The sequence below is a fragment of the Cinclus cinclus genome, chromosome 17 (assembly GCF_963662255.1).
Source record: "Cinclus cinclus chromosome 17, bCinCin1.1, whole genome shotgun sequence".
NCBI classification, from domain to species: Eukaryota; Metazoa; Chordata; class Aves; order Passeriformes; family Cinclidae; genus Cinclus; species Cinclus cinclus.
Genome location: NC_085062.1, coordinates 4,520,573 through 4,545,912, shown reverse-complemented (window position 1 = coordinate 4,545,912; position 25,340 = coordinate 4,520,573). Strand labels below are relative to the sequence as shown.

The following is a 25,340-nucleotide window of genomic DNA, read 5'->3' as shown; positions in this document are numbered from 1 at the left end:
GTTCCCGCTCCGCCGCCGGGCTGCAGATGGAGGCTCCGCCGGGGCAGCCGCCCCCGGGGCGGGGGTTGGCGGCGGGCGGGCGGCGGCGGCGGCGGCGGCTCCGGCGGTGCGGCCGAGCGGCTCCCGGTGCGCGTGTGCGGAGCGCGAGGGGCCGCTCCCGCCTCCCGCCCTGCGCCCCGGGGCGGGCGGCAGGAGGGACGGACGGACGGACGGACGGCTAGACGGACAGCGGAGGGAAGGAGGCAGGGAGGGAAGGAAGGAGGGAACCCCCGCCTCGCCCCCCTCAGCGCCCGCCCGCCCCCGCCGGGCCCGTGGCGGAGGCCGGTCCGCCCCCGCCGCTCGCAGCCTGCGCGGCCCCCGCGGCCCCGGGCCCGCAGCTGAGGGCGGCCATGGGCGGGCGGACCGGGCTGCCCCGCGGCGCCGCCGAAAATCCGGACATGGATCGGCGGAGAGCGGAGCGGGGACGGCGCCCGCGGGGTTCGCCGTCCCGCAGAGCACCGCGGGCGTGTCGCGATAGGAGGCACAGAGTGCGCGGAGAAGATGCCCCCGCATCCCCACGGCCGAGCTGGACGTGGCTTGGAGCAGCCTGGGATAGTGGAAAGTGTCCCTGCTCTTGGCAAGGGGTAGGAATTTAAGGTTCTTTCAACCCAAAGTGCTGTGGGATTCCATGGTTCCACGCAAGGGGAACACCGGAGCCAACTCCTGGAGCTGCCTGCAAGCCTCAGCACCCGGTGGGGCGCATGAATTCAGAATTAATTTCCTCATAATTTATTAAAACGCGTGCATAACGAAAACAGGAGACAAATAAATGCATCTGTGTCGCAGCCCATCGTTGCTCGCTGGCAAATAATGATGCAAAACAAGGCACCCAGGTGTCCTCGGGCTGTGAGCAGAGCTCCCTGCTCGTGTTCCTCCTTCAAGTAGTAGTAGCTCCACTGCAGCCAAGCAGATATGCAGATTTCAAGTGCTTTCTTTTCTGAATTTCGTCAAATATGTCATAAATAATTGGCTCAATGAGAGGCTAAGTCAATGACAAGTCTGAAGTTTGAAACTCAGCGTGTTTTGAGCTCTTTTCAAGTGCCGCCACTCCTCCTGCCTACATCTTTATGAAAGTTAATGATCTGATTAAAGCAAGGTAGAGTATACAGCTGGGAGGATTTCACCATGTGTCTCATTATGAACCGTCTGAGAACCTGCTTTTTGTTGAAAATGTTAATTTAAGCCAACACTTTCCACCAGAACAGATCCAATTGGGGAAGGTTTCTCCTCCACCAGTGGCCCCAGAGCCAAGCTGAGGCTCAGGGTGTCCCAGCAAGTGTGGAAAGGAGCAGAGGAAGACGTGGGGCACGTCCCTCTTGGAGGTTCAGGATAAAATCTGCCACCATCCCTGCTCAAAGGTTTCACTGATCCAACCTACAACATGGAAAGGGACATTTTTATCTCCTGAAATCCTCTGGCCTTTCAGGTTCCTGTGGCTCCTGGGGAGCTCCACTCCAAAGCTTCTTCCAGGGCCTCCACCTGGGCTCTCCATTTGCAGGGGTGCGATGGGAGAGAAATTCCTCTTGCCACATGCTCAGCCTGGTGATGTGACTGGACACGTGCCTTCTGCTGGCTCTCCCCTGGGGACTCCCCAGTTTTGGTTTCTGCAGCCCCTCTGCCCAACTCTTGCCACGTTTCCAGGGAAAAAAACGGGTTTCGTTTTCTGAAATGCAACTGTGCAAAAGCAGCAGCGCACAGGGAGGATTTCGGTGCTGACCTGAGAGTTTTGCTAAACACCCCAAGCAAACAGAAACCATCACCCCCGTGAGGAGGGCCCTGTGTTTGCTCAGATATTTGGGTGACTTTACAGTGGTGGTGACAGCAAAAGCAGCCACCAAGATGCCCCTTAGTATTCATAATGCTCTCCTGTTTATTCCTGTGCCACGCTTTCGCTATTAAGAGCTGGATATTATTGTTGTGTGAACGTCAAAAGACATTCCTGGTGACGGTTTCTAGGAAGTGAAGTCTGGTGAGGGCCAAGTTAAGGAACCTGTTCTCTTCTTTCTGCTTTTGGTGCTGGTGTGGCAGCAGCAGCAGCAGCCACCAGGGTGGTGGTGGGTGACAAGCAAAGGTGTTTTCTGCACTGCTGATTTCCCAAATGTGACTGCAGTGCAGTCAGAGGTGGTGACATGTCCCCACAGCCACCCCAGGCCCTGGCTGGGGAGGCAGCCAACGTCAGGCTATTCGTGCTCACCTCTAGCAGAGCGTAAAACACGTGCATTTTTCAGTGTTACATTCAGGTGTTTTAAAGGTCACCGGGACGGGTATTTTTTAATAACAGAGTGGAATCAAACCTGATTTTTTTTCCCAAAGTGAGCAGAACAGGCAGTGCCAGCCTCCTCCTTTTCAGGGAAGTGCAATCCCCCAAGTGCAAGCGTGCAGCTTTCCTTAGCCTGTGTTGTATCTCAGGCCGAGTATTTGCTTGTTTTATGCCTCATGGGTTGGGTTTGGTGTTTGTGAATGTTTATAAACAGTGCTCTGGGGATTCCCCCAGGTAAAGGAAACCCAGAGATAATCGATGCCAGGGTTAGCAGAGGTCAGAACACGATACACTCTGAATGCATTTAAGTATCTCCTGACATTTCTGTGGATGCTGATGGATACTGCTCAATCAATTTAAGTGTGTCTCGAGGCCTGGCTGGGCTGCAGGCTCTGCATCCACTGCGGAGCCAGGAAACCGACCTCCCCTCTGCTGCTCCTTCCTTCCGAGGAGCACATTCCTCCTACCATCTGTGTGAGATTTAAATGTTTAATTTTGCCCTGCTCTGCTTCACAGCGTGACAGACGATATTACAGAGAGCTACAAGGCTGTTGTAGATTTATTAGTGCGTCCCACACTGACACCATCCCATCAAGATAATGCTGCAACACATTCCCCAGGATGGAACCACATCCGTCCTGTTGCCCTCCAAGCTGTGCCAAATCCCATATCAAATAAGATCTCTGCTCTGTGCTGATGCCAGCAACATCTCTCAAGGGGAATGTTCACATAAAAGATCATTAAATATTATTTTTAATACAATTTTTACTAATATTTCTGATACGCTGCCAGAAATGCACATAGGTGGAGATTAAGAGCATTAAGGAGCATTTAGCTCAGTTCCCTCCATGGGCTGCTGCTCTCTAGAGAGAGGGCAAATTATTTGCTCCTCCTTGGCAGCACTGGTGGAGAATAATTTATCGGTGATGGATCCCTGTGGGGATCTGACTCTGTGGCTTGTTTATAGCGAGGTTATGTGTTGCTGCAGTTCTGGCTGTGCTTTTGGGGTGCCTGACTGAAGGGGAGAGGGCAGAACCCCTTTCCCCACGCTCACCTCAATGTTCCCAAGGAGCTCCTGAGTTACCTGGAAGGGAAGCAGCTCCGGTTGTGTGAGGATTGTTGTTGTGAGGATTCATCAGGCAGCGATGCTGCACTGCCTGGAGACCAGTGGGACAGGAAGAAATACAAACCATTCCTGGGAAAAGCAGGACAATGCCATCGCTCCCAGCCCCAGCATCCCAAAGAAACAGCCTCACTCCATCCCCTCTGCCTGTCAGATTCTGCACTTTGCCAGGCCCTGGGGTGGCTGTGGCCCCTCTCCCCTCCAGTGGCACATCCATGCCAGTGCCTCAGGCATTCATTCCTCTGCAGCATCCGCACCCAGGCTGGGGTTGCATCCCATCTCCTTAGTGCTGCACTAATAAGTGGTGAGAGGCAATGTGGGAAACAAATAGAGTGAATAATGGCCACGGCTGCTACTGCTTTTATTCACTGTCTGTTCCAGAAGGAGCAGTTTTACAGAAGGCAGCCTCTGCCCTCGCAGTGCCCTTGCATTTGGCACCCCAAGTGCCAGCGTGGTGGGAGCTCCACAGCTCTGGCCTCCTGGAGAAGCAGGGTGGCTCTTCTGCATCTCTGTGGATTCCTTCAGCTTGCTCCTGAATACTCTTAACAAAGGCACTTCAGCCACCTCAGACAGGTAAAGCCTCAGTGCAGCTTATCATCATCATCATCACGTTCCCTTTTGCAAATAGCTGACATGATGAGGAGGTTGGGTTTTAATTAGGAAACAAGTGGCAATTCAGTTCTCAAAAATATTATTCACCATCAAACATTTGTACTGGCATAGTCAGACTAGCAATAATTATGTCCTCTGGGGGCAGAGATAAGAGCAGAGTTGAAAGTCATGCAACATCTATAAAGTCTTGCATGAGAAAACACAGGCACAAGAAGACTGGGGCCTCCCGTTCACAATTGCATCACACCACCCCTCTCACCATGTAATAAAAATACCTTACTGACATTTTCCTCTGCACATTTTCTTCCCCTGACATGGCACACGGCAATGTCGTGGTGCTGCTTCCCACCCCAGGCTGTGCCTTGCCAGCTGCAGCCCGGAGCCCTCGCTGTGACCCCTTGGCAGCACACACGGGGACATCGCTGATGTCACAGCTTCCCTCCCTCCCTCCCTCCCTCCATGCACACAGATAAATAAAAAAGCATCACCTCCTCACCTGGCCAGGGCATGCTTTAAAAGCACAGGAGCAGCATCAGGACAAAGCTGGGTCACAGAGCCAACATTATCACACCAAAACCATCCCAGGTGACTTGTGGAGGCACAGGGGTGACATTGGAGAGATGAAACACTCTCACAGAAGGGAGAGCCAGGAATCTGCATTAGCATCCAGCCTTGGTTCTGCTCCTTAAGCAGCATCACCTGGTACATCCCCAGTGCACCCACCTGGGCTCCTCTGCAGGAACTCTCATGGGGCAGGAGGGGCAGGGAAGTTTGAGCCATTTTCACACATAAATCTCCACCTGTGGTTGTTCTTACTGTTCAGTCATGACATGGACGTGGCATCTCGCTCAGTCCTTGCTGGAGGGGCTCATTCCAGCCCTGTCCATGGGGGTTAGAGAGGCCTGAGAACCAGGGGCAGTGGGGCAGTGACCCTCACAGACCCCTCTTCCTGGGTCACAGGGCACCTTCCCCGTGTCCCCCAGCCTGTGACATCCCATTCCCAGCTCAGAACTGACCCGTCGTCAAGAACTCCCTGATTTAAAAACAGTAGAGTGTGTTGTTAAAAGCTAAAGCAAACAAACCCAATGAGAACTGGAACAGCAAATGTCTAAAAAGCCCTAGAGAGAGTCAAAGTGTCCCCATTCAGCACTGTGGTGGGATCAGACACTGCAGGACCATTTTCCCTGCACAGACTGAGCACACAGATGTCAAGAGGGACCCATTGAGCATTTGCTGTTCCGTAGGCTGGCTTGAATGTAACTTGATAAAAGGGTGAAAAAAATCAATAATTGCCTAATTTAGCTATAAATTCTGAGGGACAGAAGGAGAAAAACCAACAATTGTGCAGATATTGAAATGGCAGGAGGTAATTCAGATTCTGTCACGGCATCCATGGAAGGTAAATTGTGCAGTGCTGGAAACTAGAGCCTTTGTCTCCTGGGAGGTTCTGCTGCCCATCAGAGGGTCAGTGCTGGAGGTGCTGGGAGGGCTCAGAGCTCACTCCAGATGCGAGGTGCAGTGGGAGGGGGTCAGCAGCCAGAGGGTGCAGGGCTGAAATCCCCCCAGAGCACCAAAGAGGCTGTCTCTGCTCTTTGGAAACAAGTCTGGTTGTATGAGAAATGCTTTCTAGTTATTTTTCTTCCCTGTCTCTTTGAGCTCTGAGTCTGTTTACACACAGATTGGCATTTGCTACCCTGGCTGATCGTTCACCCGGATCCGATCTCACCCGTCTGGTCTCAGCACTGGCCCTGGATGCCTGATGTCACCTCAGACAGGGGCAGGGGCAGTGGCAGCTTTAAGGGGCACCACAAGCTGCTCCTCCACCTTGGCTGCCTGGCCCCGGAGCAGCCAGGAGCTGTGGATCCAGCCCTCACACAGGCAAACCCAGCAGAGGCATGGGAATGCACTGCCTGCTTGGGAGCAAAATGGCACGGGGTTTATTTGTACTTCTGCCACATCAAAGGGGCCCTTGTTTGAATTCTTCTGCCTTTAGCCTGGAGAAGAAGAAGGGGAAAGATTGGGTCCTATTAATAGCCTTGCATCCCACAAGATCCGAGCCTCGCAAGAAGCCATGAAAGACTGCGGCATCTGATTCCCTGAATAAATGAGGTAATTTAGGAAGAAGTGCGTGCTCAGCAGCCTTCATTGCTGCCTTCTGCAGCTCAGTGGGAGATAACAGTGACAACTCTCTTTGGTATCAGTAGCACTCAGGTCCTAGAGGAGCTGTGCTGTGCCCAAATCATGGGCAAGGGCGCTGGGCGCCTCCTTTCCTGCAGAATTCCTGATGCTTTGGCAAAAATCTCTGAGACTGGCACAGAACTAGTGGAAGGAGCACACCAGCAAGCTGAAGGGCCAACAAAGCACAGCTTCTCACATGGATGCCAAGAGACTGGTGCTGATGACAGGGCACAGGGATGTTTGGGAATTCACTGCACTGGGAAGGAGCCAGCGTGGAGCAGGACTGTGTGATCAAGGGGCTCGAGTCCTGCATCCCCAGAGAGTGAGGAGGCAAAGCCACTGGGGACACCCCTGCTGTGGGGAAAACCTTGAGCTGTAAATGGGCTGGCATGACAGGGACATGTGCTGCAGACCCCTGACATCATCCCACACCAGGATTTTTCACTCGTGGGATGTGTGGAACACCCCACTGTCCCAGCTGTGGGTAACACCCGCTGGATCAGCTGGAGTGCAGGGCGGATTCTGCCCCTGCTCCACATCCTGGCAGCGCTGAGGTTTGTGTCACCTTTCCCTTAAGCAGATTTTCAGGCTCTAAGTGTCAAGTTAATCCCGACACCGAAGGTCTGTGTCGCAGCCGGTGCCTCCAGCTGCGTCACTGCCCCGCACGAGGTGCTGGGGACTGAGCTGCCCTTTGCATGTCGGGCCTGAGGTCACCAGAGCCACCCGTTGTGTTGTCCCCAGGCTGCTGGATCTGCCCTTGTGCCAGCACCCAAATCTGTGGCCAACTGGTCCTAAGCGAGGCTGGGGAAAAGGAGCCCACGATCTCAGCAGTGCCTTGCAAACAGCAAAACAGAAGGATTTGCAGGATCATAACTCATCCTATCTGCAGTCCCATATGCCAAACCATTAATCTTCCCTCTCGGTGCCCTTGTAAAGCAGACCAGTAAATTGCCTTCATTTAACAGCTGAGGGAGTGTGGTTGCAGTGAGGCTGGTGCCCAGGGGAGTTGCTGCAGGGGCTCTCCGGACTGGGTCAGTGGGCACATCCACACGGGTGGCTACAGCCCCCCCAGGACAGCCTTCCCCGGGGCAACAGGGACTATTCTCAGAGAGATTTACACGTCAGAGAGCATAGTGAATAAACCCTCAGTGACCTCAAAAGCATCTTTCTGCTAAAATGCATCCCCATGGCCTCAGCATCTGCAGCTCAGCTTGACCCTGTGGCTGGTAAGAGGTGGGTGTAGCAGGTTTCCTACAGGCGACAGCCAGGGCCATGCGTTCCATAAGGGAATTAGGGCAAATTCGGGCACCAAAATCCCATTACTGTGGGAAGGGACCTGATGTGGTCCTGATGCCACCGTCCCTGCAGCGGCCACTGTCCCCACGGGAGCAGAGTCCTCCCGAGAGCCGGAGGTCTCCAGAGGGATGAGGGTTAAAGCGCCCCAGTTCCCGCTCCACACGGCCTCTGCCTTTGGAGCTCATCTGGGCAGATAATGGACTTTGCCTTCTGACTTAATCTGCTGTAAATCTCCCCCGTAATTGCTCATCATCCGGAAACCTGGAGAGAGCCGGGACAGACATTCCCGCCGCGTGAGACAGCCATCCTCTCCCTCCCTGCTGCCAGCCTGTGCCCAGAGCCCCCAGCAAACCCAGAGCCCCCAGTCCTCCCAGTACAACCAGCCAGGGGGAAGCTCCCGATGGAGGAAATGAGACAGCAGCTCTCCCTTTCAGCCCCAAAACCTTTAGGGTTCTCTCTCCCCACTCTGCCTCAACTTCTTCCACCCCCAAAAGAGCCGAAGGCTCTGCGGGCGAGGGGCAGCACCCAAACCCTGCGCAGCGCAGGGGCACAAGCGCAGCTCGGGAGCTGCGTGGTGGTGGGAGCTGCTCGCAGTCCAAAGCGCCTCTCCCGGCAGCTGCGAGCAGCGTTTTGTTCTGCGGCTGCCGAAGGAGCAATCCCGTCCTGCAGAGGAGCACCAGACGTCACACGCGGCGAGGTTGCTAAGTGAGCTGGTCCCTCCTCATGATGCACGACTTCATTACGCGGCTCCCTAAATGGATGTTACACACAAATGACATTTGCCTTGGTGCATATGAGCTCCCAAAATAGCGGGCGGCTCTCCGCGTTATTGCTTTGGTTTGCCGAAAAATGGCCGGAAAATGTCCCCGTTGTCTGCGGGGCTGCTGTGCCCATGCCTGGCACGGCTCTCCGGGGTTGAAGCTTTGGGTAAAAAAGGGATGGGGACCCACCCAAACCAGCCCAGCTGTGCCCGGAGTGGCCCCGTGGCCAGGATGGGGCGATGGGCTAAGCTTTTCTAACGGGGGCCATGGGGAACAATGAATGCAGGCCCCTCTCTTGCTCCGATCGTCTTTCTCTCCCTGCCTCAAACTTCTATCCTGATGCTTCGCTCAGGGTTTTTCTGCAGGCTGTTTTCCCTGAGGGGAAGAGCTCCAGGGATGCTCCAGACACAACCGCGCTCTTGCCCGAGCCTCCCACCACCCAATGCTCTTCCAGAGGAACCGAATCCAGGTCGTGATGCAGCTCCCAACACCTACCGAGGAGACAGGGGGGACAGGGCACCGTGTCATACCCCAGGCACCCAGCTAAGGCCACTTCTCCTGGCCTGTGGCCACAGCCGTGGTGCCAGCACCAGGGACCGGCTGCTCAACATGGCCATTTCATCTAAAATTGCCTAAATTCAGCCCCGGTTTCCTTTGAGATGAACCGTGCAGAGAGAAGGTCTGGCTCCAGCCCTGCACCGTGCAAAAGGTACAAATAAAAAAGAAAACATAAAGGTTATGTCCGTGCAGAAGAAAGAATTTTGCTTTTCCTTTTTTTTTTTTTTCTCCGATTTCTAACATCCACGGCAGCTGATGTGTGCAGCACTGCCGTAAGCCGGTGATATATTTTAATCCCATTACGTTGCCATGCGCTCGCTCGCAGCCCGCCCGGGCTGGGAGGAACAGATGTTTCCTAATTGGCACTTGTGATGCCCAGGGGTTTCCAGCTCGGACAGCGTTCCTCTGCCTGCGCTGGCACTCGCAGGAGGAGTCCCTGCCGCTGGATTTGCAATCTCAAAGGATGCAACAGCGCTGGCTGCTCCTGTTGGGATGCCCCGCCTGGAGCTGCTGCTCTCCGGCACTTGGTGGCCCCGGCGAGGGGTCACAGTGCCACTGCTGGCCGTCCCCTCGGGTTAACCAGGGACAATCGGGGCTGCCCTGGCCGCTCGTCCCGGAGGGAAATGCAACATTTGTTTTTTTTTTTTCCATTTGTCTGAGGAAAGGCGTCGGATGCGGGGTGGGAGCCCCGTCCCACCGCACCCGGGGGCTGTCACTGCCCAGCTCCTCACTCCCACCACGGTGCTTCCCAGCACATCCCCTTGGCTCTCCGTGTTAGTGAAGAGTTTTGGTTTGGTCCTGAGTGTTTCACTATAGGGAAGGAGCGTGGGGCCACAGCGTCGCTGTCCTGGCCGGCTGCAATTCCCTGATACCCGGTAATCCCATTATGTCTCCACGAGGCTGCTTCCAATTCTGGCCTCTGAAGAAGTGATGTTTCTTAATTAGCTTTTCAACCGGACAGGGGTTTTACTGGCTGGAGGGAGCTGTAGAGGTTTCATTGCTTCCTTTCTCTGCCTCATCACACTGATGTCAGGAACAAAATCAAGGAGCACAAAGCAAATGGGAGCCTGGAATTGAGGACAAGAATTCCCCTTCTCGGGGCCAGCCAGAGCCCGGCGCCCCCCGCCTAAGATTCTCTCTTTCTCTCTCTCTCTCTCTCTCTCTCTCTCTCTTTCTCTCTCTCTCTCTCTCTCTCTCCGGGATATTTCACTCCTGTCTCAGCCCTCGCATTAATCAGAGCAGAGATTACTTTTCCGCATGCCAAAGCTGAACATTGATAAATCACAAATCTGCCCTGAAAACCACAAGGCTTTAATAATACATGCTGGGTTCCTGCTTGGTTTTCCTTCCTTCCTTAAACCTTCGAGTGTTTGTGACTTGGTCTGTGCATGGAGGAACAAACATGAGGCTGGAGGCTCAATGTAATGCAAAGAAGAAGAAGAAGAAGAAAAACTGAAGCTAGGAATCTCACGTGGCTCCTAAAGCTGGAGAATTAAACATAACAATAATTTTCAGAGGATAAAAAATCCGTAAAACCCACAGTAAAGCCCTCACAGCTGGCAAGGCACATTAAACACCCAAAGCACCCAGGCTGCAGGTGCGATTGAGCTCAGCCCACTGTAGTTTTGAGTAAACGATTCATATTTTTCAAGACTGTTGTTTTTTAGCTCGTGATTCTCCAACCTGGGGTGTCCCGAGGGGGGATTCACCCGGCTGCCGCTGGCAAAGACAAGGCAAAGCCAGTGGGAGCCGATGGGCACATCTTCATCTCTTCACCGCTTTTTCTTCTTCCTCTTCCTCCTCACCAGCACATCCCGCATCACCCCCGGTCCTCACGGAGGCACCTCCCGAGGACAGACAGCGGCTGCTGCTCCGGTTGGAAAAGAAAACGGGAAGGAAAAGACATCTCGGTGTCGGATGTGATTTAGCCAGGGTTTACAATATTCATACTCTTTCATTAATTACTCCGTGGCAAATTGCTGCTGTTGCCCTGCAGGCAGCCCCTCTCTTGGTGGGGTTCACCTGCCGAGGGTCGCGGGGATCCCCCCGCCCACCCCAGAGCGCTCCAGCAGCCGTGGGCACCACAGGAACTGCGGGGCTGGAGCCAGCACGGCCGGTGGCCGTGGGGTCTGATCCCCCTCATCCTTTTTTGCTGGGTGGGAAAAAAAAATTAAAAATCCTTTCCTCAACCTGGAGAACAGCTTTAGCTCTGCCGGCTGTTGGCAAGACGGCAAAAACACCCAGCCAGCCAGCCAGCCAGCGCTGTGGGACCGCTGACATCTCCGCAGAACCGGCGCCGGCACCGGGGGATGGTGGCCAGAGAGAGGGAGGGGACAGGGACACGGCTGGGGTGGCCGGGGGGCTCCGAGCTGCTGAGGTGACGAGAGCGATAGCAGCGAGCCAGATGGCAGCTCCGCAGCGGGCGTGGGACGGAGGCGACCTTCTGCTTTTGAATAAAATTAAAAAAAAAAAATAAAATTATTCTCTCAGCACATTTCCCCAGAGCCAGCGAAGGGAAAAACCCTCCTCGGCAGAGCTGAAGCTGCTTCCAGGTGACCCGAGGGCGCCCACCTGGGTGCACCCAGCCGCCAGATGAAGAATTTCCCCCAACGGGTCCCACAGGAGCTGCTCTGGGCTTGCTCACATTTTCCACTTCTGCTTTCGGTGCTTTCCCCCCCAGAACCCTCCCAGCCCACCCAGAACGTGGCTCTGGTGTCCCCGCAGGAGCTGCCCTGGCCCTCGACTGTCGGGTTGGACTTGGGGCAACCTGGGCTAGTGGAAGGTGGCCTTTATCCATGGCAGGGTAGTGGAACGAGATAACCTTTATAGTCCCTTCCAACCCAAACCTTTCCAGGGTTCCATGGCTGGGAATCTCTGATTCCGTGATTTGGGGTCTCTGCCTCCCACCCCGCTGATGCTTTCAGCACTTTGCCCCCCAGAAGGTGCCGTTCCCCACCGACTCTCCGGGCACGCACAGAGCACCGCGGGCACTGCCACTTCTACCGCTAAAATCCCATTTTTTTTTCACCAAAACGTTCAGGTCCGGGATGATCCTGAATCCTCTCTGGGGAAGGAAAGGCGCAGCTTTCCTCAGGGAAGCAGCGCGGTGGCTGCCAAAGCGCGCCTCGCCGAGGAGCTGGCATTTCACAGCAGCGTGTGGCGAGTGATGAGTCGGGCTGGTCGCCCGTGGGCTGGGCTGTGCCCACCTGGGGGCTCCGCCGGGCTCGCTCCTCCGGAGCACAGGGAAAAGCCTCTGGCACAAGGAGGATTAGGGGCAAACCCCGCTCCGCCGCGGCGGCGGGACGCCGGAGCTGACGATGAGGATGCTGTGCATCCCCGACTCCCTGAGACTGCCGGAATTGCCGGAATTCTCACCAAAACACCGCAGCCAGGCAGGTCCCTGCACGGGAGAGGAGAGCAGAGCGGCAGGGGCCGCGGGGTGCCCGGAGTGCCCCGGCAGGTGCCCCTCACCTGTGCCCATCTCCAGTCCCCCGTGCCCAGTGACACAGAGCGGCTGCCAGAGGGGACCCAGCCCAGCCGCCCCCGCCGCCACCTCCGTCACCGCCACCGCCTCTGCCACCACACGGAGCCCCCGGCCAAGCAGGTGTGCCTGCGTTCCTCCACTTCCTTTGCTCGATTTATGACGTGACCATAAAAACATCCACTACCACAGTGACTGCTAAATTAAAGCGTTATTACTAATTAAAGCTTTAAGAGCCTAATAACTGATGTAATTATTCGAGGAGGTGCCCCGGCCGAGAAGGCAATATCCCCCTCTCCCCTCCTAGCCATCTGTGGCATCTGTCCCGGTGCTCAGGGGACACCTTTGTCCCCGCAGCAGGATGCGACACGCGGCCCTGGCCGTGCACCCCAGGACAGGGTTGAGCCCCAAAACCACCGGGCTGGGGCCGGACCCCCCATGTCCGCACATGAGCATCCCCCGACCCCTCCCTCCGAGCCCCAGGTCACCTCCCTCAGCCCGAACACTTCGGTGACCCTCCAGCACCGATGGCACCGGCGATGGGGTGGCACCGAGAGCATCGTGGGCACCCTCCCCACCCAGGAGCACGGAGGGCAGGGCGGGCATCCCAACCGCGGGGTCCCTCTGCGCGCCGGCAATGAAAGGGCAGAGCTGGGACTTTGAAACTCCAAGCTTTATTGAGTTGCTTCGGCAGCGCGGGCATCACACGGGGGGAGGCGGGAGGCGAGGCCGCGGGGGCACAGCGGCGGCCGGGGGAACGCTTGCTCCGCTCCCCGCGCCCCGGCACGGGCCGGGGGCTTTAGTTGGTGGGGTGGTAGGCACCGCGCTGGTGCCACTGCATGTCCCGGATGCGCCTGACCGACTGGATCTGGGGGTGCTGAGCGCCGAAGTCTGAGCTGTCCTTGTAGTCCCCCTTTTCAAACAGGTACTGGTAGCCCCGGTAGCCAGGGTATTGATATCCCACCCACCTGCCAAGGCAAGCGGCGGGGTCATACAACACATACTCACACCAGCCCCGTGGGGATGCTCCGGCACCGCCCGGGACCCATCCCCGCCGCTCCCGGGACTCACGTGCCGCTCTGCACCCGCACGGATGAGACCTTCTCCTGGTAGCCGTGTGCGTGGAAGCTGGGCACATCGTCGTCTATGATTTCGATCTTCTTGCCGGTGAAGCTGGGGTTTTCGTACAGCACGATCTTGTGCTCCTGGCTGTCCTGCAGCCGGGAGAACAGAGACGGGGCTCAGCGGCTGCCGGCCCCGCGGGGCTGGGCAGGGGGGGCAAAGCCCAGGGCTATGGGGAAACCGAGGCCGGGGCCGGCACCGTGTGCCGCCGCTCCCACCGATGCCGGGGCTGCTCCGCATCCCTCCATCCAGCTCAGAGAGCCGCTGCCTGCACGGGCACTGCCAGACTTACCAGCAGACGTCCTCCGCTCTGGGGTCACCTGCCACTGCCCCCGTCCCCGCGTCCCCTCCGACCCCCCCACGGCTCCCCGGGCCCCGAGGGCTGGGGCGAGGGTGCGCAGGAGGGGGTGCCCCTCGGCCCGCGGGGCTGGGGAGGGCGGGGGAAGGCTGGGGAAGACTTCTGGCTGCAGACCTTGGTCTGGCGGGTGGGTAGTGGCTGTCTGGGTGCTCTCACCACTTTGATGGGTCTCAGGGAAGTGATGCTGTCGCTTCTCCGGCTGTTGGTCCAGGAGTCCCAGCGGGGGTACTCCCCCTTCTCAAACACAAACTGCTCCCCTTTGCAGCTTGCCTGCTCGTAGCCCACCCAGCTGGAAGAGAGCAGGGGACGCGCTTCAGAGGGGGCAGCGGTGCGGGGATCGGCCCCTGGCACTGCCCCCGGCGAGCGCCCGGGCTGAGCCCCAGCCGTGTCCCCTGGTCCCTGCCGGGAAGGGAGAGGTGCCAGGGAGGTGCCAGCGGGGAGCAGGCGGGGCTGCGGTGCCTCCGGCCAGCAGTGACACCGCAGGGCTTCCCGATGGGGATGCTCCGACGTGGTGGTCACCCATCCTTGATCCCTGGCGACTCACAGGATCACCCAAATCTCCCAGCTGGGGTTGTGCTCCTACCAGGGCACTCTGCAGCTGCCCCGTTGTTCTGGGAGCAGCGGTGCTGGGTGCAGGCCGGGAACTCCCCAGGGGCTTTTCAGGGGCTCTCCCTTGGCTGAAGCCCGTGGCTTGGAGGGCACACACACAGGGCCAGCAAGTGGGGAGAAGGCACCAAGCCGGTCCCAGATTCACCGGTGCCTGCACCCAAAGGGAAGGAAACCAAACTGGAAGTAACGTTGTGATCTGTGCCCATGGCCACACCCCTCCACTCTCCCTGCCGCTGAGAGGGTTTATCAACCTGTCCAGGTGACAGAGTCACCCCCCTCTTCACCTCTTCACTGTGTCCCCCTGCTCACCTGCTGGCAACCCCTGGCACCGGGCACTCACTGGGGTGAGGTGGGAGAGCAGCTCAGCAGTGTTGGCCACACGAAATCCGGGGTGTGATGTGGGTGTGACAGCAGGGAGACCCCTCCTCCCCAGCCCCCTCCCTCCCAGCCCCTCCTGGCCCCCAGCCCCCGTCACGTACGGTCCGGAGTGCACCAGGATGGAGCCCACTTTGTCCACGCCGGCTTCCTTCAGGTTGGGGCAGGCCCCGTTGAGCTCATGGCAGCGGCCCTGGAAGTTCTCCTGCTCGAAGATGGCAATCTGGAAGAGAGCAGGACCTCAGCATGGCTGTCACCCTGCCCCTGCCACCACTAAGAGGGCACACGCTGTCCCTGGCCACCAGGACAGCACATCTGCAGCAGTCCAGACCTCTCACTCTCCCAAAACTGTGCTCCAGAGGCTTTTAAGGGAGCCTGCAAGTGCAAGCCACCACTACCATCCCTCTGAGGATGCAGGTCTCACTCACGGGTGCCCACGAGGCCCTGTCTCAGTGCCCCAGGGCTCCTGACAGAAGGATGTCCATGCTCACAACGGGCATCAAACAGCTGAGGGACTCCGGGTGTGGCTGTAGCAGCACAGCCACAGAGGGACATGGCGACCCAGACAGCTTGGGGACAGCCCGGGGGGCCACCAGCTCAGCACAGATCTCAGGGGTCAGCGGGCAGTGGGGACAGATCTGCTGTGTCTGCAGCAGTGGTGGGAGATCAGCGCTTGATCTGTACCCAACCGCTCCGCCTGCACCGAGGCTGCGGGATGCCAAAACAATCCCGCTCCCCATCCCCTGGTCCTGCTGCAAACTGCTCAGCAGCACAGCTGTCCATGATTGGCACCAGCTGGGAGTGCTGGGGGTGCTGGCAAGGGGAGCTCAGCTGCTCCCAGCAGCATCTTTGGTATGATTTGGGCACCCAGAGAGGCTGAGGGTACCCTGGCCCCCCTGCAGGCCTGGGCAGTCTCCCACTGACCTTGGAGCTGGCTTGCTGCTGCTTGGAGGCTGGCATTTGGTGCTCAGAAGCCATCATCAGCTGGGTCGCCTGCTGCCTTGGGAGGGAAACTCAGCCACGTTAAAATCGGCCACCGAGGGAGGACACACTGGGGACCGTGCCCAGAGCCCCGTGCCCTGTGTCCATGTCCCCATCCGTACCCTACAGTTTGCCCAGGGAACAGGGTGTTGGGATCAGGGCTTGCAGCAGGATGGACTCAGGCTGGGGTTGCCAGGGGCAAACTCTGCTGAGGGCTTCTCAGCACCCCAAACCTCCCCAGGCTCAGAGCACAGGCAATGGTCCTTGGGACCTGCACAGGGTCTCCTGCCCAGGGAACCGTGAGCCCAGGGAATTAATGAATCATTCCCAATGAAGATCAGGCCCTGTGGTCGAGGATTTCCTGCTGTTCCTGTCCAGCAAGTAACAGCCGAATGTCCCATTCCCACGTGGGTGCTTGAAGGGGTGATGGAGACAAACCCTGGGGCTCTCCCCAACAGCTCCAGCCCCGAGGAACCTGTTCTGAGCCCTCCCGGCTCAGCCTGGCACTGCCACCCATCCTCAAACCCAGAGGGACCCTCAGTATCTGAGCAGCTCCAAAACAGTTGAAAACTCATTCCTGACCAAAAGAAGCGGAGCCGTGGCCGGGTGGTGATATCCTGCTTTGGGCTGCAGGGACAGGACTGTCCCTGGCTCAGCCGCTGTGTGCCCACACCCTGCTGGCACCGGGAAGGGACCCCGGCCCCGGGGGTCCCGAGGAGGCTAAGGCAAAAGAGAGGACGATAAATAGCAAAGTCTTACCAGTTATACCAGTACCCGCTTGAGCCAGTGACGGGCTGGGGCCGGGAGGTGGAATTTATACCGAGCTGCAGCAGAGAGGTGCCAAAACTATTTACAAAATAGTTAAAGCCTGATTCAAAGCGAGAATGCTGGATTAAACCCCAATGAAAACCAGGGTCAGCTGATCCGCCGCAGCCTTTGTCTGCCCGAGCACCAAGCCCGAGTTATTTCATTACCTGTCACATTCGAGTCACCCGCTTTGTCGGGTTGGTGGCGAGGAGATTTGGAGTTTGCAAGCATCAGCCGAACGCGTGCCAAGAGCCGGGGCAGCCCTGGCCAACAAAGCCCCGCCAACCCCGCTTCAGGCGTTTCGGGGCCAGAGACTTGATCCCCCCGAGAGCCCGGCAGCCGCCGCCGGACCTGCTGAGCTCGGCTCTTTCCATGCGCGATAAAACGCCTCAAAGCGCTGGTGAACGTCTGGCTTTGCCCGTCTGCAGCCCCGGGAGGGAGCGCCAGCTCCGGGGGCACCTTCCCGACACCGGCCCGGGTGATTCGGGGATGGGGAGGGGCTGGGACCTGCCCTGGGTGCAGCTGCAGCAGGGCAAGCACCCCAGGCAGCACTCTGGGTCTGAGCATGGGGCTCAGTGGGCAGCTGAGCAGTGTTGGGTGTGGGCAGCTCCAGTGTTGGGTGTGGGCTCCCCCTGTGTTACCCCCGCCCTTTTGGGGTCCCTGAGGTGCACCCCAGTCCAGCAGCACAGGTCTGCGACACCGGGACAAAGCTGAGGGCACGAGGGGCTCAGCTTGGGACACGTCTCCATGGTTGGGATGTGCCTGGATGGGCTGAGCTGGGGGCCAAGGGCAGCAGCGGAGTCTCTTTGCTGGCATTGTCCCACCAGCAGAGCCAGGAGGCTGCACAGGGCTGGGGGCTGCTGGGGGCTGAAGAAAAGGAGGTTACAGAGAGGGGGGGACACTGCCAGAGTCCCTTCAGCCCCCTTCACCCCACAGAGGAGCTGGATTCCCCCTGTCACCCCAGCAAGTATCACCCAGCATGAACAGACCCCAGACCTGCTCCTTCCTGCTCACAGCATCTCCCGAGGATCCCACAGCAGGTGATGGGCTGCAGCCCCTCCAGGGTCACCTCTGCCCCATCCCCTACCCCAGGATGGCTGCACACAGGGTCACCCACAGGCTGTTGTCACCAGAGCCCACCCTGGTAGTGACATGTTGGGGGGGGGTCAGTCCCCAGGGTCTGCAGCTGCCCAGGCTCCAGGTGATGGGGTTTCCAGGGCCAGAGGGGCCAAGGTGACCGTGCAGCTCTGCAGGGAACCCACCAGGCCATGGACAGGCCAGGTTGTGATCAAGAGTTTCCAGCATTCCCAGACCTGGAGTCCTCCTTTCTTGGCTGTATCTCCTGCTGCAGCCCCACAGATGGACCCAATATTGCCCTCCCCATCTCCTGGGTTAATCCATTCGGGAGCCCTGGACCCTCTTGGACCTGTGCCACATCCCAGTGCAGGGCACTGCAGTCCTGCAGCCACATCCCATCCCCTCAGCACCTCAACAAGGGGCTGCCACAGTGCCCAGTGTGGCACCTGCGATTCCCTCCCTTGGCTCTGCTGGCCTGGATCTAGCTCATCCCAACCTTGGGTAGTGGCAGCCCCCTGGCTGTGGCAGCCCCATGGATTGTTCTGGAAGCAGCTTTCACCACTTGGGGCCAGGCATTTGCCTTTCACAGCTGCCAACCCCACCCCCAAAGAGAAAAAAAGCTCTTCAGGGGCTGCTCACAAAGTCCTAGGGGGAACTCAAGCCCATCTCCCATCTCTGCCCCAGCCCTGTGGGTCCCCAAGTGTGGACAGGGTATCTCTGGGGAAGGGCAGTGCCAGGACAGCTCAGTGTCCCATCAGCATCCCGTGGCACCCCTCAACCCCCACCTGTGCCCCCAAAACAGACCCCACTATGTCAGTGCTCATCCCCCATGAGAAACCACCCCAGGACTGTGGGAACCTTCCTTGGGGACAGGCTGGAGACCCTGCAGGACGCTGAGGTTGGGCACAGCCATCCCGCCAAGGGATTAGACCCCTTGGAGCGCACAGAGCCTGGCACGACCTGGGGCTGGCACATTCCCCCCCGGCCCTCCCTGCCCTGGGACTGGCCACCAGCCCTGGGAGCGGGCAGGACATGCTGTGCAAAGGGACAGAGGCACTGGAAAAGCCCTGACGTGGCAGCACCGGGGGTTATTTTTGGAAAGCTGCAGCCTTTATGTAACACTGCAAACACCGGCGCTTCCCCCTCTGCCCCGTGCGGGGTTACTGGGCACGGCCATAGCCCCCTCCCCATCCCTCTGCCCCCCTCCCTAACCTCCCCCAGCCCAGGACCAGGCAGGCCCCGGCAGCCTCCAGCTCAGAGCTTTATTGAGGTTTTTGCACAAAAAAAACACCACGGTCACGGCATCAGCCGGGGGACCCCGCGAGTGGCCCCGGGGGGGCTGGGGGTCCCTCAGCTGTTCTCGAAGCAGCCCCGCTGGTGCCACTGCTGGTCCCGCACGCGGCGCACGGACTGGATGAGGGGCTGGTTGGCATCCCACTCGTTCCAGTGTCGGTACTCGCCCTTCTCGAAGACGTGCTGGCGGCCCCGGTACCCGGGGTATTCGTAGCCCACCCACCTGCAGGGACAGAGGCAGTGCTCAGCAGTGCCCACCCCACACCCCCACACCCCCCGGAGCAGGGGAAGAGTCACCATCCCCATCCCAGTGTCCGTGTCTCTGCCTGCCACGCCCAGGTGATGCTGCCCAGGGCCACTCCTGTGTCACCCAGTGCCACCGCACAGGCTGCAGCTGCAGCGGCCGGGTAGGAAATGTTGTGTGCCAGGAGGGGATGGAGAGTCCGTGGAAAAGGGGCCACAGCTCCACTGATCGGTTGGTGGGTTAGGGTAAGGAGCCATCATTCAGCCCCAGGGACACTGCCGTGGTCTCTATTACTCCTTCTGGGCCAGGGAAAAGGTGGCAGCAGGGAGGGAACAAGGGACACGATGGGCATGAGCAGCACCACGGGAGCAGCTTCCCCACTGCGGTGGCTGTGCCAGGTACCCCTGCCACCACCCTGAGGGGGACCAACCACAGTGCCACAAGCAAGAACCTGGTGGGTCGTCCCCCGTGTCCCTCATCCTTACGTTCCATTCAGGGCCTTGACACTGGCCACACGGTCCTGGAAGCCATGGGCCCAGAGGCTGGGGACGTCATCATCCACGATCTCCATCTTCCGCCCGGTGTACCCCGCGTTCTCAAACAGGTGAATCTTGTGGTCAGCGCTGTCCTGGGGGAAAGGGTGGGTCAGGGGCTGCCCCCAGCACGCCGCCCCCCCCCCCCCCCCCCCAGCGCTGTGGCCATCCCAGCACAGTCCTACTCACAATCTGGAGGGGCCGGATGGACATCAGGCTGTCACTGCTGTGGCTGTTGGACCAGGAGTCCCAGCGGGGGTAGTCGCCCTTCTCCAGCACAAACTGCTCCCCGGCGTAGGCCTGGCGCTCGAAGCCCAGCCACCTGCAGGACCCCAGGGTCAGGGGGATGCTGTCCCTGCCACCCCTTGGGGCTGCTCCTTCTTCCCCACCCCAGACTTACGGGCCAGACTCCACCTGGATGGAGCCCACCTTCTCCATCTCTTTCTCGGTGATGTTGGGGAGCTCCTCTGTCAGCTCACACCGTTTCCCCTGGAAATTCTCCAGCTCGTAGATCGTGATCTAAGGTGGGGAGAGATGCTGTCAGCCCCCCCAGCAGAGGAACACCCCAGGAAATGGGGGCAGCAGTGGATCAAAGGGCTCTGGCTGTGTCCCTCCATCCTGGCCCGATGTCACTCCTTGCCCAGCAGAGCTGCATCCTGCCAGTGCCTCTGCCCTGAAAAAGCTCTGGGCCAAGCTCTGGCCAAGGGTGTTTGTTTGGTAAAGCACAAGCTGGAACTTTGTCTGTGACAGCTGCAAAACAGCTCAATCACAGCACTGGAAACATGAAAGGTTTGGGCTAAGAGAATTCCTGAGCCTTGGGCTGCCTCTCCTACCCCCAGACTGGTCATTTCCCATCACTGCTCCCTCCAGATCCAACCATCCCCTTGGCCTGGCCTGACACAAGCTCTTTATTCAGTGTTTCCTTCTAAGCCCTGCTTGATGCAGAGACCTCAATGCCCCCCTAAGCTGAGCTGCAGCTTGGGTTGGAGTCAGTCCCAGCGGCCAGAGCATGGCACAGAGCAGGGCCCAGGATGCTCAGCACCATTCAGGGACCAGGAGGGTCAGTGGAGTGACCAGGGACCCCCTGGCACTGTCCCAAAGGGGTCCCAGCTGCAACACCTGAGCCTGGGACGAGGGCAGAGCCTCCCGCACACGCCACATAATGGGGGGCTCAAGGGACAGAGGTGACACCCAGGTTCCTCAGGAGCCTCTGTGCACCCCAAAGCAATAAACAGCTCCAGCTCCTGGCACTCCCCTCTCCCACTGGCAGGATCTGCTCCCACCTCCAGCCTTCCTTGTCCAGGAGCAGCTTTGTGGGAAGCTCAGCGCCCACCGCATCCTCTCCAGCTGATTTACCTTCAACCAACCACGAATCCAAACCTGCAAATACACCTGGGGAGTTTCAGTGCCTGGGCCCACAGCCGATCCCGCTGTGCCGGGAAGCTCCACCTGGATGAAATCCCTGGACAGCTGCACACCAGCCTGGCCAGCCAACATCCTTGGCAGGGAGCAGTGTCCCTCCTGCCAGGCAGCAGCAGCAGATCCCCAGCCCCAGCTGCTTCCCAACCTGCAGCCCCCTGAGCTCAACACCAGAGCAGGACCACCACCCACTGCTGCTGTGGGAGAGCTGGAGGCCATTCCTGTCCCCAGCACCACCTGCAGTGCTGGCACTGGTTCCAGCCTGGAGCATGCACACTGCATCCCACAGCTTCACCCAGCATCCATCCATGCCCAGTTGTCCCCAGTGTACCCCAGCATACCCCAGTATACCTTGTAGTTGCCACCTCGCTCTCCAGCACCCTCCCCAGTTGCCATCTGCTCGGGGGGACTTTGCTGCTCGGTCATTGTGCCTGGAAAACCCAAATTGCAGGAGGTTAAGGCAGGAGGCACCAGGATCTACAGCTGGTAATGAAACACAGAGGATGAAGCTGGAACAGGGACAGGCAGCACGCGTCAGCACAGACCCCAGTGTAGCAGCTCTAAGTCCCCAGGGATGTCCAGGCTAGGAGCAAGCTCCATTATCCATCCTCCTCTCCCTCCTGCACACAGGCCCCAAATCCTCACCCACAGGACTGAACCAAGCCATGTCCCAAGTGACACAGAGCCCTCTGCCAAGGGCAGTTCGCCCAGCTGCCACTCAAGTCCCATCTCACAGCCTGGCCTTTGTGCCCAGCAGGAATTTGTCAGCTTCCAGCTGCTGACATCTTTCCTCACAACATAAACCTGACACCTCTCCTTCGCTCCAGCATCCCACGGGACACCAAACCCGGCAGCTGGAGCTGCTGCCACCGCCTTGGCCAGGGGGAGGGATGGTGGTGAGAGCCCCCTCCTCAGTCTCCAGGAACATCCACAAAACTCTGCTCAAACATTGGAACACGCCTTCCCCGGCCACGCCACGCTTAAGGGGCTTAAGAGCTGAATAAAGGAGTTTGATCAACATCCCGAATCAAGCCCTGTAGCTTCACTTCTCGCCAAAACCTCGACTCAGACACACAAATTCCCAGTGGGATCCCCTTCAGTCCCGGCGATGCCGCTACCTCTCCGTGTGGTTCCGCTGTGCCGGGCGGCGCGGGCGGCCCCGCTATTTATGGGTCGCTTCTGAACAGAACAGCAGAATTCCCTGAGCGCTGATACAGCAGCTGCGTCCACGGAATTCCATCCATGAGATTTCATCTCAATAGCGCGGGAGCGCAGCGAGCTATGGAAACGTCATTTGGATTTCTCCCGGCTGTCCCTCGGACACGGGCCGCTCGATTTACAGAAGATTAACGTCGAAATTCACATCAGCACGTTCACGCTGCTTCTTGCCAGGTTCTCTGGAAAACTCTGCCATCAGCAGTTCACAGGAGGGTTTAGCCTGGAAACCGAACGCAGCGCGAAGCAAAAACCGGGCAAAATATCCCCGATTGTGTGGGCTCCAGCTCAAGGTGCTCCAGCAGGGCCGGGGGCAGCTCCAGGAGCTGGAGTAGCTCAGGATTTCCAGATTGGTTTTCTTAACTCTGGCTCTAAGCAGGTTCTCTCCCTTGAGTCCTTTTTCTTTCTCTGCCCCCAGTCTGGCTCCCTCCCCAGCATTTCCCAGGAACACGCTGGGAACACATCCTGGGGTGTGTGAGGGATTTCTGGAGTCTGGCATGAGGGTTTGTTCATCTTCACAGGCACAGGATAATGCAAGGAGGGAGCAAACTGGGAGCATTTTGCTCTGCTGTTAGTGGGTCTGACTCCCTCTTCACCTTTGAGAGTCCCTTCAGACCCAAACCATCCTGATTCCTGAACATTTTATCCAGTTGCACATATCCCCATTTACTACTGCCCTCGAAGCTTTTTCTACCTGCTCTGAGTGTGGCACATCTTGAGACCAAGAAATACCCATGAAACCTTTACTAAAATTGCCAGAAAAGTGAATCCTCTGGGCCAGGCTGGATAAACTGAATGGGTGAGGGATGGAAACCTCCCCTGTTATACATATATATAAGTATATTTATATGTTATATACATATATATATACACACACATATCTGTGTGTGTTAGAATGAGGCCCTTCAGCCCCATCCCAGCCCTGGCCTCGCTGGGTAATGCTCCAGGCCTGGTGTGACAGGGATGACCCAGCAGGTGACTCCAGCTGACTCTTCTCATTCTGTGGTTCCTGATGTAGATTTATTGTCCCCATCAGAGCTGTCTCACAAGTGCCACAGGTCCAACAAGCACAGACTGAGGAGGAACGGATTAATTTCTGTTTCACCAAACACAACATCACTGTTCTCAACAAATTAGAAACACAGAATTCCTCATGCCAGTCCCTTCCTTCCCAGCATCCTCATTCACTGAGTTCCACCATGGCTGCAGGTCCCTGGATCTGCCTCTCCCAGATCTCCACACTGACAAGGTTAATTCCAAAAACATGACAGAAGGGGCACTGGATCTCCTTGATGCCTCTCCCAAACAGACCTTAATTTCCTCTCACTGTCAGTCTCTTAAATCCCTTTGAAAAATGACTATTAGAAATTTTGTGTTAATGCCTGGCAAAGCTAAACTGGAACTGTAATGGTACAGAACAAAATACAGTAGCCAAAATATCTTTATTCCCTGTGCAATACAAAATATAGGATTTCTATCACACAATGTATTTATTGTGACCCAGACTGACAGAGTCTATAAGGCTACGTGGAGCAAGAGCTCCTTCAAAACCACATTTGATACCATTTTATTTAACATGGAATGAGGAAAAACCCATAAACCCACAGGCCTTGGCTCTCCTCTTCTGCCAATCCCACCAGATTGTTTATTCAGATTTTTGCAATATATTTATACTTGAGTGAACAAGGCAGCCATGGAACAGAGCTCACCACCAGCTTGGGAAGGATTCCCCCCCTCCACCCTCTCCAGTCCCAGGGTGAGCAGAACTAGGCCTGGACTCTGCAGCCCCTGCCAGAACACCCCAAATCCCATTAAAGCTCCATGGAGGTGGTGTCATAGATGCACAGGATGGTTTGGGTTGGAAGGAACCTTAAAGTTTATCTCATTCTGCCCCCTTGCTCCCCTAAACCTTCCACTAGACCAGGTTGCTCCAAACCCTATCCAACCTGGCCTCAAAAGCCTTCACCTCCTAAAAATCCATCTTTTAAAAAAGGAATAAAAGCAAGTACCTATTTTTCCTTCTCAGCACTGGGCTGGATCCAACACATCCCTCACTTGGCTGCAGCTGCTCTTGCACCAGTGTCCTTCAGGGAGGTGCAGACAGTGAGGGAGCACAGTTATGGTGACATCTCTGCATTTCACTGGAACAGTTTGCTTTACCCCCAGAGCTGGCCTGGGGACAGCAGTGACAGCACTGGGAACTCATCCCAGAGGTTCTATACCTGGATACAGCCCGTGTGGCAGCACCCCAGAACTGCCCATCTCCCCCTGAAACACACTATCCCTGCAGAAATCAGGGATCTGCTGTTCCAAACCTTTTACTGGTCGTACTTTGTGTTCCCAAATCTGCCCCACGTACATTTCGGTTTGCAAATAATTTGTTTGTAAACAAGGAACAGGGTGAAATAAACTTTGGTGGGAGTGAAAAGGGGATGGGATGGGATGTGGGGGGGTAAGTCCTATGGAAAGTCTTGGAATGCAAAGGTTGGAGAACCAAACATTGCTTCTTCTTCTGCAGGAAGTAAAAGGCTCTGGCGGATGAGGAGCAAATTGAAGATTCACAGATGTTAAAAAGACGAATTTGCAAACAGAAAAATAAAAACGAAGAAATCCACAAGTGGGAATTTCAGTAAAAAGCAATGAAGCAGCTGTGCAAGACCCTGACATGCCACCCAGAGCAGGGATCACTGGGGATCATGAGAGGAGGGCAGTCAGAAAGCGTTCCTGAATTCCACAAAAAACATCATCCCACCTTTAAACCCCAACATCGATGTGGCATTTTTAGTAAGGAGGAACAGCTGAGGAGCTGTGAGGGGAGAGACAAAGGAACTGCCAGGGCCTCCACCACCTTAGCATCACTTTTAGGACAAGAGCTGAACCTGCTCCAGGGCAGGATCCAGGAGTGAAGGAATCAGCACATCTGAAGGAACCTTAGAGGTCACTTCCATCTCCAATAAACAGCAGAAAAAAGCACATGGCAACAAAAGTGAAAGCATAAA

At 57.3% G+C, this 25,340-nt stretch overlaps 2 protein-coding genes across 2 annotated transcripts; both read right to left on the bottom strand.

The window, feature by feature from the left end:
• Positions 1 to 13,107: 13,107 nt before the first annotated feature.
• On the bottom strand, positions 13,108 to 15,750 carry CRYBB2 (crystallin beta B2). Its single transcript, XM_062504270.1, has 5 exons — positions 15,697 to 15,750; positions 14,877 to 14,995; positions 13,945 to 14,077; positions 13,380 to 13,522; positions 13,108 to 13,276 (listed from the first exon to the last, which is right to left on the bottom strand). The coding sequence occupies exons 1-5, from the start codon at positions 15,748 to 15,750 to the stop codon at positions 13,108 to 13,110; spliced, it is 618 nt and encodes a 205-aa protein (XP_062360254.1).
• A 3,135-nt stretch (positions 15,751 to 18,885) lies between these two features.
• CRYBB3 (crystallin beta B3) lies at positions 18,886 to 25,335 on the bottom strand. The gene is made up of 6 exons (XM_062504269.1): positions 22,245 to 25,335; positions 21,478 to 21,557; positions 20,108 to 20,226; positions 19,897 to 20,029; positions 19,660 to 19,802; positions 18,886 to 19,153 (listed from the first exon to the last, which is right to left on the bottom strand). Exons 1-6 carry the CDS (start codon positions 22,378 to 22,380, stop codon positions 18,988 to 18,990), a joined length of 777 nt encoding a protein of 258 aa, XP_062360253.1. The 5' UTR covers positions 22,381 to 25,335; the 3' UTR covers positions 18,886 to 18,987.
• Positions 25,336 to 25,340: the final 5 nt, after the last annotated feature.